The sequence below is a fragment of the Cyprinus carpio genome, chromosome B20, assembly GCF_018340385.1.
Source record: "Cyprinus carpio isolate SPL01 chromosome B20, ASM1834038v1, whole genome shotgun sequence".
Classification (NCBI taxonomy): Eukaryota; Metazoa; Chordata; class Actinopteri; order Cypriniformes; family Cyprinidae; genus Cyprinus; species Cyprinus carpio.
This window is the reverse complement of record NC_056616.1, coordinates 2509313-2522378: the sequence shown is the minus strand read 5'-3', so window position 1 is coordinate 2522378 and position 13066 is coordinate 2509313. Positions and strand designations below refer to the sequence as shown.

The 13066-nt window shown below is 38.4% G+C and overlaps 1 protein-coding gene and 1 pseudogene across 3 annotated transcripts; both read right to left on the bottom strand.

The window, feature by feature from the left end:
• Window positions 1-3551: 3551 nt before the first annotated feature.
• On the bottom strand, window positions 3552-8721 carry LOC122141098. 3 transcript variants are annotated; one of them, XM_042747148.1, is made up of 4 exons: window positions 8488-8721; window positions 5471-5671; window positions 4293-4457; window positions 3552-4039 (listed from the first exon to the last, which is right to left on the bottom strand). In XM_042747148.1, the coding sequence occupies exons 2-4, from the start codon at window positions 5658-5660 to the stop codon at window positions 3981-3983; spliced, it is 414 nt and encodes a 137-aa protein (XP_042603082.1). In that variant the 5' UTR covers window positions 5661-5671; window positions 8488-8721; the 3' UTR covers window positions 3552-3980. The 3 variants fall into 3 exon arrangements, 2 of the variants coding, with proteins under 2 accessions (XP_042603082.1, XP_042603081.1); XR_006157543.1 differs by having other exon boundaries at window positions 3552-4440; XM_042747147.1 differs by having other exon boundaries at window positions 3552-4457.
• Window positions 8722-10897: 2176 nt separating this feature from the next.
• Window positions 10898-13066, bottom strand: part of LOC109113227 — a 186710-nt pseudogene continuing 184541 nt past the window's right edge.

Below are 13066 nucleotides of genomic sequence, written 5' to 3'. Positions count from 1 at the left end.
GGGTGCGTGGATTAAAGATGCTCCCAACTAACTTTTTAAAGCTACCATCTGGGCACATTTCAGCTTTTATGAACAACCTGGTAAGCACGACCTGCAGAAGACGCACTGTGTGCGCCTCAGGTCACGCCACAATAGAATATGCAGGAGGTAATACCACTTAACTTGATAAACCACGTTAGCCGTTTTTCACCCGAGCTGGTAACGCCTGGCAAGAGTCTGACTTGCTTTTAGAGATTCATGGACGAGCTCCAACGCCGAATCCACAGTCAAAAAAATAAAAAATCATCCACCCGCCCAACAATTTTCTCCTGACTTAAGTATCCGCACCCGATGGTTCAATGACTAGATTCTGTGTTGTTATAGCGTGATTATAAATGGATGATCATAAACCTTCAACAAGCGGATCTCAGCGCACCACACGGTTGCTGCGTGCATTCTTTACTGGTAACATATATACACCGAGTAATAAACGCTGCTTTTAAATGAAAATGTCTTTAAAACAAATTTATATGGACAGATTTTTCTTTCTTAATGGCAATAAAACAGCCCTTTTTGTTTTTACCTCCCAACCTGGAATGTCACTGTTTGAAAACAGGCGGCACACACCACGGCTGAGCACACATCACTTTTGACGAAAAATGTTAAAAAATGAGAATGCGGTGCATCGCGGATGCATGTGATATAGAATTGAAACTGATCGATGACAATGATAATCGTAATCGAAACCGAAACGTGAGACCCGTGTCAGTTCACCTCACCCCTTAATTTTAAAGGGAAGAAGATGATTTTGAACAGCTTTTTCAATTGTCAATTTGCTTTTACACTGCAAGTCAAACTATTTAAGAATTGTAAAAAATACCTTCGAACAAACCTCCGAGTGTTTGTGCGGCTTGCCACCTGATACTCTAGGTTGAATACATAGTAACAGGCCGAAAGAGAGAATGGCCAAGGCAGTGGTGAATGCGTCTGCCATGTGAGCACCAGGTGGGACACAACCCTCCCCCTCGATCGACAGCATCCATTTTTTTGCAGTCAGGATTGTCTCTCCAGTAAAGACAAGAGTCATGCACAAAAAATTATATTTCATAGCAATACATTCTATAAATGATTTTCTCCACATAAATTATTGTAAAAAACAGGGCAGGAAGCGTACATATCTTCGAAGCAGTGCATTAAAGGATTAGTTCAGCCAAAAATGAAAATTATGTCATTAATGACTCACCCTCATGTCGTTCCAAACCCCGTAAGACCTCCGTTCATACTTCGGAACACAGTTTAAGATATTTTAGATTTGAGTCTGAGAGCTTTATGTTCCCTCCATTGAAAATGTATGGTACAGTAATACTGTCCATGTCCAAGAAAGGTAATAAAAACACATCTCAAAGTAGTCCATGTGACATCAGAGGGTCCGTTAGATTTGTTGAAGCATCGAAAATACATTTTGCTCCAAAAATAACAAAAATTACGACTTTATTCAGGATTGTCTTCTCTTCCGGGGCTGTGTGAATGCGACTGTTGACGTACGACGCTGCTGACATGTTCTCTGGTGCGCCCCATAACAAAGAAAAACCGTCAGCAGCATCGTACGTCAGCGGCGTCACTGCAGTGTTGTGAACGCGCTCACAAACAGACCCGGAAGAGAAGAAGAAAAATGCTGAAATAAAGTCGTAATTTTTGTTATTTTTGGAGCAAAATGTATATTCGATGCTTCAACAAATTCTAACTGAACCTCTGATGTCACATGGACTACTTTGATGATGTTTTTATTACCTTTCTGGACGTGGACAGTATACCGTACATACATTTTCAATGGAGGGTCAGAAAGCTCTCGGACTAAACCTAAAAATATCTTAAAACTGTGTTCCGAAGATGAACGGAGGTCTTACGGGTGGTTTGGAACGACATGAGGGTGAGTCATTAATGACATAATTTTTATTTTTGGGCTGAATAACCCTTTAAAGGATTAGTTCAACTCAAAATGAAAATTTCCTAATAATTTTACTCACCCCAATGCCATCCAAGATATCCATGTCTTTCTTTCCTCAGTGGAAGAGAAATTAAGTCTGAGAGGAAAACATTTCTGGATTTTTCTTGAATAATGGACTTCAATTGTAACCAACGTTTTGAAGTCCAATCAATGCAGTTTCAAAGATCTTTTGAAGTGCTTCAACGGGCTGTGCAGGATCCCAGCTGAGAATTAGGGTCTTATCTAGCGAAATGATTGGTCATTTTCAAAAAAAAAAAAAATTTATATACTTTTTAACTACAATTGTTAGGATTGAGCTGGGAACTACAACATCATGTCGAAAGGTTGCGCTCGATATCGCCGGCGGAAATACCCAAAGATGGCCGGCGAAATGGAGCGTGACCTTTCGATGTGATGATGTAGTTCCCAGCTCAATCCTAACAATTGAACTGCAATTGATTTGGACTTCAAAACGTTGGTTACAATTGAAGTCCATATTCGAAGAAGAAAAATCCAGAAATGTTTTCCTCAGACTTTATGTTCTCCTTCCACTGAGGAAAGAAAGACATGGATATCTTGGATGGCATTGGGGTGAGTAAATTATTAGGAAATTTTCATTTTGAGGTAACTAATCCTTTAAGCAGCAATAACTGGTTTGGTGATAGAAAAACAATGAGTGATACAGGCATAGCAAGAAGCCATCTGAAAATAGCAATCACGACATTATAGGTGGCTACTAAAGATGAGAGGATTACTCCACATAACTTAAGTTTTGGAGTGACTGTGCTGTTACTGACTGGTGCAGAGGCAGAGAATGACACAACACACATTCACTAGTGTTTTCCAGAAACTTTGCTTTGCTTGTGCCCTATACATTCAAAGGATTCGTTAACATTGAATGTGAAACTTACCGAGCATGATGATCCTTGGAGTGACTGGGAGAGACAGCTGGGCCTCTGCGTCTGCGGGAGTGGTAGTCTCCTATGCCAGCAAAGATAAGAGTTACTTGAAACAAGGTAGACTGTATATTATCTCTAGGATAGAAAAAGCTTTTTGAAATTTGTTGATAAGGAAGCAATGAGCCTTTTTTTTTTGCTCTGAAGGTTTGTGAAAGGTTTACACAAAAAATTAACTAAGTACCACAATATCTTTATCGATTACAACACTACATCAATTTTCTCTTAATTAAAATATTGTGCTCACAGTGGACAACAGTGACTTTAGCCAGCATTTACCCAAGAATGAGATAGAAGCTTGCACCATGTGGGTTATATTGTGAGGTTGAGGTCTATCAAGGAAAAAGTGCTCAACCACCAATAACATAAACCTGACACAAACCTGTATTTATTTGAAAAACTGGAGGTTCGTCAACCTGCATTAACCAATTTGGGGGGGGGGGGGGTTCACTCTAATCAGGGAAAATGATTCTTCCACAATAAATGTGACAATTAATTGTTGAAAACTCCAAATAAAAGATTTAAATAATTAAGGAACTTACATCAGCAATGAGAAAAAGTGACTCCTCTTGCTCTTTGAAGTGTGCCAACATCACAAGCATCGCTGCTAGGCCATCAGATCCTTCTCGGTCCATTTTTATGGCTTCCTTCAGAACAGCTCTTACTTCTTTCCTCCACTTTGTAATCTGACTACTGAAGAAATCCAGGAGTCTTTTACCCTTTTTGTCCATATCTTCATTCAGTCTTGTGTATAGTTCAACATTGGTGAGATTGGTGAAGTGTGACAATAAAAACTTCTGTGAAAAGAGAAATGGCCACTCTACCCACATCCAGAATGCTTGGGGAAGGCTTTGCGTTGATGTATTCCCGCTGTTTGGCATAAGTGATTGCCATTAGGTCTTCTACCCTTCCTCTCTCAGCGCCCTTTAGTCCCTCTCGGCTGAATATATCAATCATCTCAAGCTTCTTTTTCTTTAATGATGCTGATGTTTCCCCATCTGGATAGTCGTCTGGCTGCCAACGAACACACCCATAACTGTCGATTCTTGCACATGTAGCTACTGCTGGCTGGTCATCATCACCATCCTCATCATCTCTCTGGGTGCGTTTGTGCTTCCTCAGACGGGAAAGAGAGTTGCCTCGATTCAAATATTCTACTCTGGTTTTGAGCTGATTTATAACGCTGAAATACCCACATCCAATTAGCTCCCCTTCTTCATTTTTGTCTAAAAAGCTATTTGGATATTTTTGAGTTATAGCTTTAGCCACTACCACACACTCTCTGCGAGTAGGGTTCAAGGAACGCTCTCTCATCGCATCAACAGTGACTTTTATCAAGTGTCTGCGGTCATCCGGAGCTGGCCTCTCACCAGCATCTACTGCTCTTCTAAGAGTCAGCCTCACTTTGTTCCATGGCACCTCAAAACTGTTCACCCATGCAGAGATGGAACTTATAGATGATATGGGGCATGTGCTGGAAGAGGCAACTGACAGTGGCTCAGACGATGAAGGGCTCAGCTGGGGATTGAAAGGACCTGCATTACACACGTATGAGTGAAAGCACAGAATAGTCAGTGTGAAAATAAGGTTTGACCTAAAAAAAAAAATTCTAACGAAAAGGTTTCTTAGTGGTTTACAATAGTATCAGATGTACTTAAACTAAAACTTAAAAAAAAAAAAATCAAAATGGTAGCTGTCAGTCCTTATAGGTGGGTCAATATAGGGTTAAACCAACAAAAATTTATATAAAATTTTTTTTTTTTTTTTTTTTGGATTCTGTTACAGTTCAAATATACTAACTATAAAAAATACTAAATAACAGACTAAAATGTATTTAAATCTGACCTGGGAAAAGGGTCATTTCAAAAAAATGGTTGCCATGGCTTCATCTCAATTACTAATCAAGCCTAGATGGGTGATTTGAGGTCAAACTGATGGTCAGAACAAACAAGAAAATTATTTTACATGTTACCATTGAAATATTTTTGATGATGTGCTTTTTTCAGCCGCATTGCAGGTGTATATTAAAATCAATGTGTTCAAAAAAGAGCAAATGCAATGCATGACTATGTGATCTGCATGGATGGTGGGAATATGGGCAATATCTTAAATGCTGTTTTCAATTGCAATGCGACCACTATCCTTCTGTACTGTATTGCACTGTTCTTACATACTTGGGCCTATAATCAAGTGATTGGGCTCTTTGGAAAGCTGTGGTTCTGTAGTTTTGCGTGGAATAACTGTATCTAGTGCAGAGACAGCATTGCAGAGGCAAGAATATAGTTTTTATTTTTCCCGTATATACCATCTTTTTTTTTTTTTTTTTTTTAAGCAAATTGGCTTTATATGCTGGGATTTCAATAATTCTAACCTCAATCTGTACTCCTCAAGTTCTATCAACATGTCACCTGTTGACCAAAGGGGACAGAATCTTGGACCAGGTATATATTTTTTTTTACAAAATTATTATTGAATGATTGCGGATTGTTATTTAGTTATTAATTGTAGCGGATAAACTAATATATTTTAAGTAAACAACTAATCTCACCTTTCAAGGAATGAATAATTTTTCTGCACTGAATGGGTGTGAGCAGATGTTTGATGTCATCTTCTTGAATAAACTGCAGATCATCTGGTCCTTCAACACCTACTTTCACCAACTCATTGACTAAAGTTTCAAGCTTTGCTTCATCTAGCTGTGGTAGCACGGCCTGTATTGCCTTCTCAATGGAGTCCATTACTCATTCTTCTGAAACACAGAATGATGCAGAGCAACAAGATTAAGACCAAATTGATTATATACAGAAAGAGGGTAATAATCTGCAAGGTTCTCTACAGTCAAACACTGATATTGTGCTTCTGAGTTGCTTTGTAAGCAATAAAACACCAAGATCCACAACAGGCACAGACTGATACTGCTGGACAACAAAAATGCACGTTTGCCTCGTTTACCAGTATCAACAGTATTTTCCCAAGTAGATACCCTGTGTCATTTTTGGTCCACTACAACAGTCATGCCTCTTTTGTACAGAGTGCCTTTGAAAGTGACAGAGGGGGTTTCAGTAGTGTCTTCTGGGCAGAGACCCCTTGAGACTGATAGCTCTCTGAATGCCAATCTGGTACAGTTGGTCATCGAATTTATTTGGTTGGCCCATTTGCAGAGTTGGAGGAAATAAGTTACCAGCATGTAAATATGCTTGTAGCAACTGGTGTCTTTCTGCTAAGGTACTGCAGAGGTTTTTAAAGTTATGCAGTTTCCTTGCACACTGCTTAAAATATGAGTGCTTGCTTTTCAAAGCGCAATGTCCACAACCTAATGAGGGGACCAAACTGGAAGAATGAGTTCTGGGTAATGGACAAGATAGTGGTGTTTGGGTTTAAGTGTCTTTTCTGGGAATGTGGCAGTTCTTAGCTGGATGTATTCCTCAATGAGAATCTTAAGGTATGCTACTTGGTTGGTATGGATCTTGGGTGCACATATCAAATCCACAATTTCTCTGAGCTTTAAGCACAACTGCCACACCTCATCATCAGTGGATTTTTGATTCGGTCTCCAACCAGAATAGGAAAGAGACGTAAGAGGCACCAGTTTTGAGCAGCATGTCCTCCCAGCTTCTCCGCATTAGTTTTAACCTCACATGGCTTGTTATTTGCATCACTGCCTAGGTATGTGAACTGTGATATAGTCCGATTCAGTTGACCATAGGTGAAGTGTTTGCCCACTGTCACTAAGTGCTTAATGTACATAGGAAGATCAAATGAAACAACCCCTTCAAACAGGTCATGACCCAGGCATGGAGGGAGCCCTGGCTGGCAAACATGAAATATTTCAACTGATTGAAAATTGAGTCAAATTTTTACTCCACTGTTCATTTCCTGGTCTGCCAGGTCTGCCACACTGGTTTTTGTAACTATCTATGGTTCTTTTAGGACCAGATTTGCAGGGATCTGTTTGAAAAGACACTCTGTCGATGACACAGTACCGGCAAAAATGTGTGCTTTTACTGAAGTTTTCAGTAAACCCGCCAATACTGTGTGACCCCAGATTATCTCCAGTAATGGCAATCACAGAGCCTTTTACTTTCTCCTCAGCACCATATTCAATTCCATTTTCCTCCATTTCTTTTAAGTCACTGACTAAAGTGGAGAACACTTTTTCTTGTCCAAAAAATTGGAAATCCTCCTCTCTGCACAACATAACAAGTTGCATTGGATCAATGGAAGACCTGTTGTGTGGTGCAATCTCTGCAAGTGTCATGTACATGGCCAGTATTTTGTGTTTTTTTTTTCTGCCTGAGCCCAGTGGGTTCGCAACTTCGAAAGAATCCTGATACAAGATGAGAGACAATGAAGATGGTGAATCTCGTAAAAGTGTATTCTCTTTAAAGTTTCTACCATCTCTCACATCTTCGAGAACATCAGCGATTTGTTTCTGTGTCAGCTTTAGCTTGGGCATACTGCTCTTTAACAGAGTTCTGAGAGAGGAGTGATTTTACTGTATCCTTGATGGGCACGTACTGGTAGAACCTCTCTTTGCCTTTAGCATCAATGCCCAAATAAGTCTTGACTGGCTCAACATAGCTAAATCTGCTCTTAAAGAAGGGTTTTACGGGTTTGATCTGTTCTAAACACTCCTTCGTTGCACATTTTCAGAAGGTTATCTTTTGAGAGATTATCAAGGAGCCTCTTAATATCACTTTCAGGCACATTCAGATCTGTTAACTCTTCATGCATCCTAGACAATAGATGAGTCAAACCAGTGTTGTGTACCTCTTGTATTTCCTCTATTAAGGTCTGAATTGTACTGGCTGGTAACAACATTTTAGCCTGCATTCGGAGATAAAACATGGCCAGATTGTTCATAAAATCATCTGTGTCCACTTTATCTTTTGTGTTGTCATTATCATCGTCAAAAGTGGTCTCAAAAGTGTGATCTAGTTCACTGTCTGATGACATGGAGGCACAGGTGATGTTAGTACTAGCAGCACTGGTAGAACTTTGGCTAATACGTGGAGAAGTAGATATACTCTTGTGTTTCCGATTCAAGTGGGAGGCAAAGGTTGAACGGACACGGAAATGTTTTAAACAATTAATATAAGGGCATGACACTTTTGTGCCATATTTAATATGCCAATGAAGATGTTCATGTAAGCTTGGAAAATTTGCTGACACATAGTTACAACCTTCAACAGAGCAAGCCAAATCAACTCCATCAATTTTCCTTTTAAGTACTGGTTTAGCTGTCTTCTTGTGAAAGCGGTACATGTGGCTCTGAACGGCACCACGCGTCACAAAAGTGGCAAAGCATTTTGCTACGCCACATGGAAATCTAAAGTTAGCTAGATTTCTGTGTATGCTCAAATGACGAACAAATGCAGTAATTGAAGCTGTGGTGAAATTACAGTGCTTGCACGAGTAATTCATTTTGATGGAAAGCTAACTGGTTATACTCCTGGCGCTAGCTGTATAAACATGGCTTTCCACAGCCTGACAAGGGTGTGGCACTGAACTTTCTTTTTTTTTTTTTTTTTTTTTGCTCTTAGTAGTGATGGTAAAGTTACTTACTGATTTTCTGGAAGTCCCGATAAGCAGTTGGTGAAGGATCCGCGATTCCAAGATGGAAACTCCGGCAGAGGCCACGGGTGGGAAAAATACGTTAAAGGCTGTGAAAACGTCTCCGTCGGAGCTCTCACGGAAACGTTTTCGCTGAATTCCTCTCAGGCAAAAAGTTAAAGATATCAACACAAAGACGAAAACAAAATAAATAACTTTACAACCACAAGACAAAGCCGTGTATAAAGAAACTTAAATTTGAGCAATAGTCTGTTATTAACGGAGCTTAACTTTAACGGCTGTGAAGACGTCTCCGTCGGAGCTCTCAACGGAAACGTGTTTCGCTGAATTCCTCTCAGGCAAAAAGTTAAAGAAATCAACACAAAGACGAAAACAAAATAAATACAACCACAAGACAAAGCCGTGTGTAAAGAAACTTAAATTTGAGAATTAACGGAACTTGTCTGTCACTGAAGACGAGTCAGAAATTCAAGTGCTGCCTCTTTCGCGCTTTTTTCCCCACAGATTCTAGATCTCTCTAGACTGGGTAAACCCCGCCCACTCTGGCGCTTTGATTTCGCCAAACAGCTCTGGAAACTTGGACGTTTATCTCTCCTGCTTCCGAAGAAAAAAATATATAACACTGATGTTTGTAAAATAAAAAATCCCATGGTACGTATTTATGAGTTAACCAGACAGCCCCAATTTTGGCAAGTAATGCACATGACATAGCCTACCCCCCAAAAAAAGGCTGCTGCTCATACGTCATTCTGAATAAACACATAACCAACATATATTTACAAAGCTTGAGAGTTTTGGCTCAAGTTCAAAACTCAAAATTAATCAGATTTTATTAATATTGAGATATATAAGCTCAAAAATAAAAACAACAAATATTAAGATTATATTTATTAAATGTATAAAAATATGAATATTTAAATATTAATATACATAATTATGTGAATATACTATTGCAACTTATAACCAATGGTCATGCTTCAGTTCAAATCTGAGGATGATATCTCAAAAAATTATGCGTTTATGAAGCCTATATTGTTAGACCATGTCAGGGGAGACTTTGGAGAAGTTTAAGATAAGGCTTATCAAATATTTTATTGCCCTGTTAACACCCATTTACACCCAAACACCCATTTACAGTCACAAAACAAACAAACAAAAAATATTCTTGTAATCTTATGTGAATTCTTTAAAAAATATCTATTGTATGGAATAGAAACCTCCTGCAGCAGGTGCATCAGAGTACAAGTTACATGACACATTTTTAATTTATTAATATTACACTTTTACTTAAAGCTCACCATCGAGTATTTACATCATATTCCGGTAATGAATTATGAACAACAATAATCTGGAGCCGTCCATGTGAAAGCGGTACAAAGAAAGATATGATAAAAAAAGGAAAATTACAGCAGTTTACTTTACTATTTACAGTACTATAGTGGCTAAATTGTGATTTTTTTTACAGTAATGCTTTGACTACTGTGATTTCAACTGTAATGCTTGGACTACTGTGATTTTTACAGTCTTACTGTAAACTTTACAATATTTTACTGTAAAAATCTTATACAGTAATGTTACTGTGAAATCGACAGTAAATAACTGTAGATTTCACAGCCATTTTTTACAGTGTAGATACCCCTTTGAAAGGTTGTCCTATTGTGAGTGGTATTGGTAGTCTCACCGAGAACATTTCTTCTTATGTGGATTTTTATATCAAACCATTTGTACCCATGTTGTCATCTCATGTAAGAAATTCTACGGATTTTATTGAATCATTATATGGTTTTGACTTTGCTGTTGATGATGTGCTTCTTGCTACTTTTGATGTTCAGAGTTTATATACCAACATCCCTCACACTGAAGGTTTACTTGCTTTAGAACAATTTTTAACACAAAGATCTGGGGATGTAAAACCTAGTACAGCATGCTTATTAGATTTAGCAAGTATTGTCTTAACTAACAACTTTTTTCATTTTCAGGACAATTTATTTACAAGTTAAAGGTACTGCAATGGGTAGTAAAATTGCACCTAATTATGCTTGCTTGTATATGGGAGTTTTTGAAAATGAAAAAAAAAAAGTGAAAGTGCCGTGACGTGACATACAGCCAAGTATGGTGACCCATACTCGGAATTCATGCTCTGCTTTTAACCCATCCAAAGTGCACACACACAGCAGTGAACACACACACACCATGAACACACAGCCAGAGCAGTGGGCACCCATTTATGCTGCGGCACCCGGGGAGCAGTTGGGGGTTCGGTTCCTTGCTCAAGGGCACCTTAGTCGTGGTATTGAGGGTGGAGAGAGCGCTGTACATTCGCTCCCCTACCCTTAGATTGCGAGTCCAACTCTCTAACCATTAGGCCACGACTTCCCCCTAAATGACTATTTTTAATGAGTCAAATTCCTTTTTCCCTAAGAGTTTGCTTTACAAACGGTACATTGATGACATTTTTATGATTACTAAGGCCACACCTGCAGAGATGTTGACGTTTTTGAATTATCTTAACTCAAGGACTGAGCATGTGAATTTCACTATGGAATGTGATCCAGTGAGCATTAGTTTTCTTGATGTTCAAGTAAACATACGTGACGGGAAACTCCACACCGTTCTGTACCGAAAACCAACGGATCGCAATACTATTTTAAGAGGCGATAGTTTCCATCCTAGACCTGTAGTTAAGAGTTTTTCTTCTCAGCCAATTTAAGCGTGTGCGCAGAGTTTGTAGTACGGATAAATCTTACACTCATCAAGCCAATGATTTAACTAAAAGATTCTTGAAACGTGGTTACCGTATAGAATGGATCGAAAATGCCAAAAAGAAATTCAACGAGACATCTCAAATGCAGTATTTGCGAACAAAACATAATAATAAAACACAAGCTCATAATGCTCCCATTTGCACGACAAAGTACTCAGCATTGAGTTTCGTAGAGTCCTAAATAAACATTGGCATATTATTTCAAGTGATCCTAAATTATCAAGTGTCTTCAAAAATGGTCCGAAATTAGTCTTTTAACATAAATTTTTTTTTTCTGACTTGCTTGTTAAATCGGAATATCCTTCATGTATTAAACAAGGTATTCCAACTCTTCCTCCAGGTAATTATAGGTGTTGTAAGTGCACCCAGTGTGCTTTTACACACAAATGTAAATCGTTTAGTCATCCACGCACTGGTCGTGATATTCCGATACAGGGTACCATTACCTGAGCTTCCACTCATGTGATTTATCTAATTCGTTGTCTTTATGGTCTTGCATACGTGGGTAAAACATTCAGACAATTACACACTCGTATTAGTGAACATCGCAGTAACATTCGAACTGGAGATATGCGCAGTCCTATAGCGTCTCATTTTAGACAAGTAGGCCATAATGTCAGCGTTTTGCAGTATATTGGTATAGAAAAGGTAACAAAACCCTCAAATTATTACAGAGGGAATGTTTTTGGATTTATACCTTAAATACTTTGTCACCTTTAGGGTTGAATGAGGATTTTGATATTAAGCCATTTTTATAGTGGTTCAAAAAAAAAAAAAAAATTGTAGCTTGTATTTGTTACATGAGTTGTATTTGTCACATAATATACATGACTTGTATTTGTCACATGATTTCTTGGGTGTGCCTAATTAAGATGATCACCTGTGTCTATTTAAAGTTGACTTCACTTTAAATTGACATTGTGCCTTATGAAGACCTGAGGGTCGAAACGTTTCTTGAATTAATTCCTCTGGAGCAGTAATTTTCAGTGTGCAGACTTTACACTTCTTTATTTGTCTATATCATTCAGTTGTCTTGCACCTGCGTCCTATCTGGATGTTTGGGATGTGCACACCATTTTTGTATTTTTGATTCTTCAAGGACCAAATGTCCCCACAAGGATATTAAAATCTGAAATTTTTGACATTGTGGAGACAGGCCTGCGGCCCCAACAAGGGAAAATGATTAAACAAATAGTAAATGATGTTTATCTGAAAGTGTATCAGTGCAAACAGGTTTTCTGTAAAGGATATGTTTAGGGTTAGGGGATAGAAAATATTTTTTGGTCAGTATAAAAGTAACAGAAGTCTATGGAAAAGTCCCAACAATTCACAGAAACAAACGTGTGTGTGTGTGTGTGTGTGTGTGTGTGTGTATGCGTCAGTGTGAGTGTGTGTGTGTGTCACATACTTGTTCTCCAGGTTGAGGAGTGGACAAGCACAGGGTTTGCAGTCGTCAGGAAAGCCGTGCACTACGCCGTAAAACCCTGCAGCACATCGCTCACACTTATCGCCGGCCGTGTTATGCTGACAATTCTAGTAGAACAAAACAACATAAACACACGCATAACGCTTTATAACATGTAATAATACTGTTATAACTACAGCTGCCAATTTGATGCATTTAGCATGATTAATAATTTAAAAATAGTAATAAACACAATTAAACCAAGTTTATTTATTTAAAGTAATTAAATAATTATGTGTTGACTTTCTAACAGTTTACAGTAAGTAATGTCATCATGTTAAAAAAATTAGAGATGCTACTAATTAAAATGAAAGCTAATCCTATATTTCTTAACACTTAAA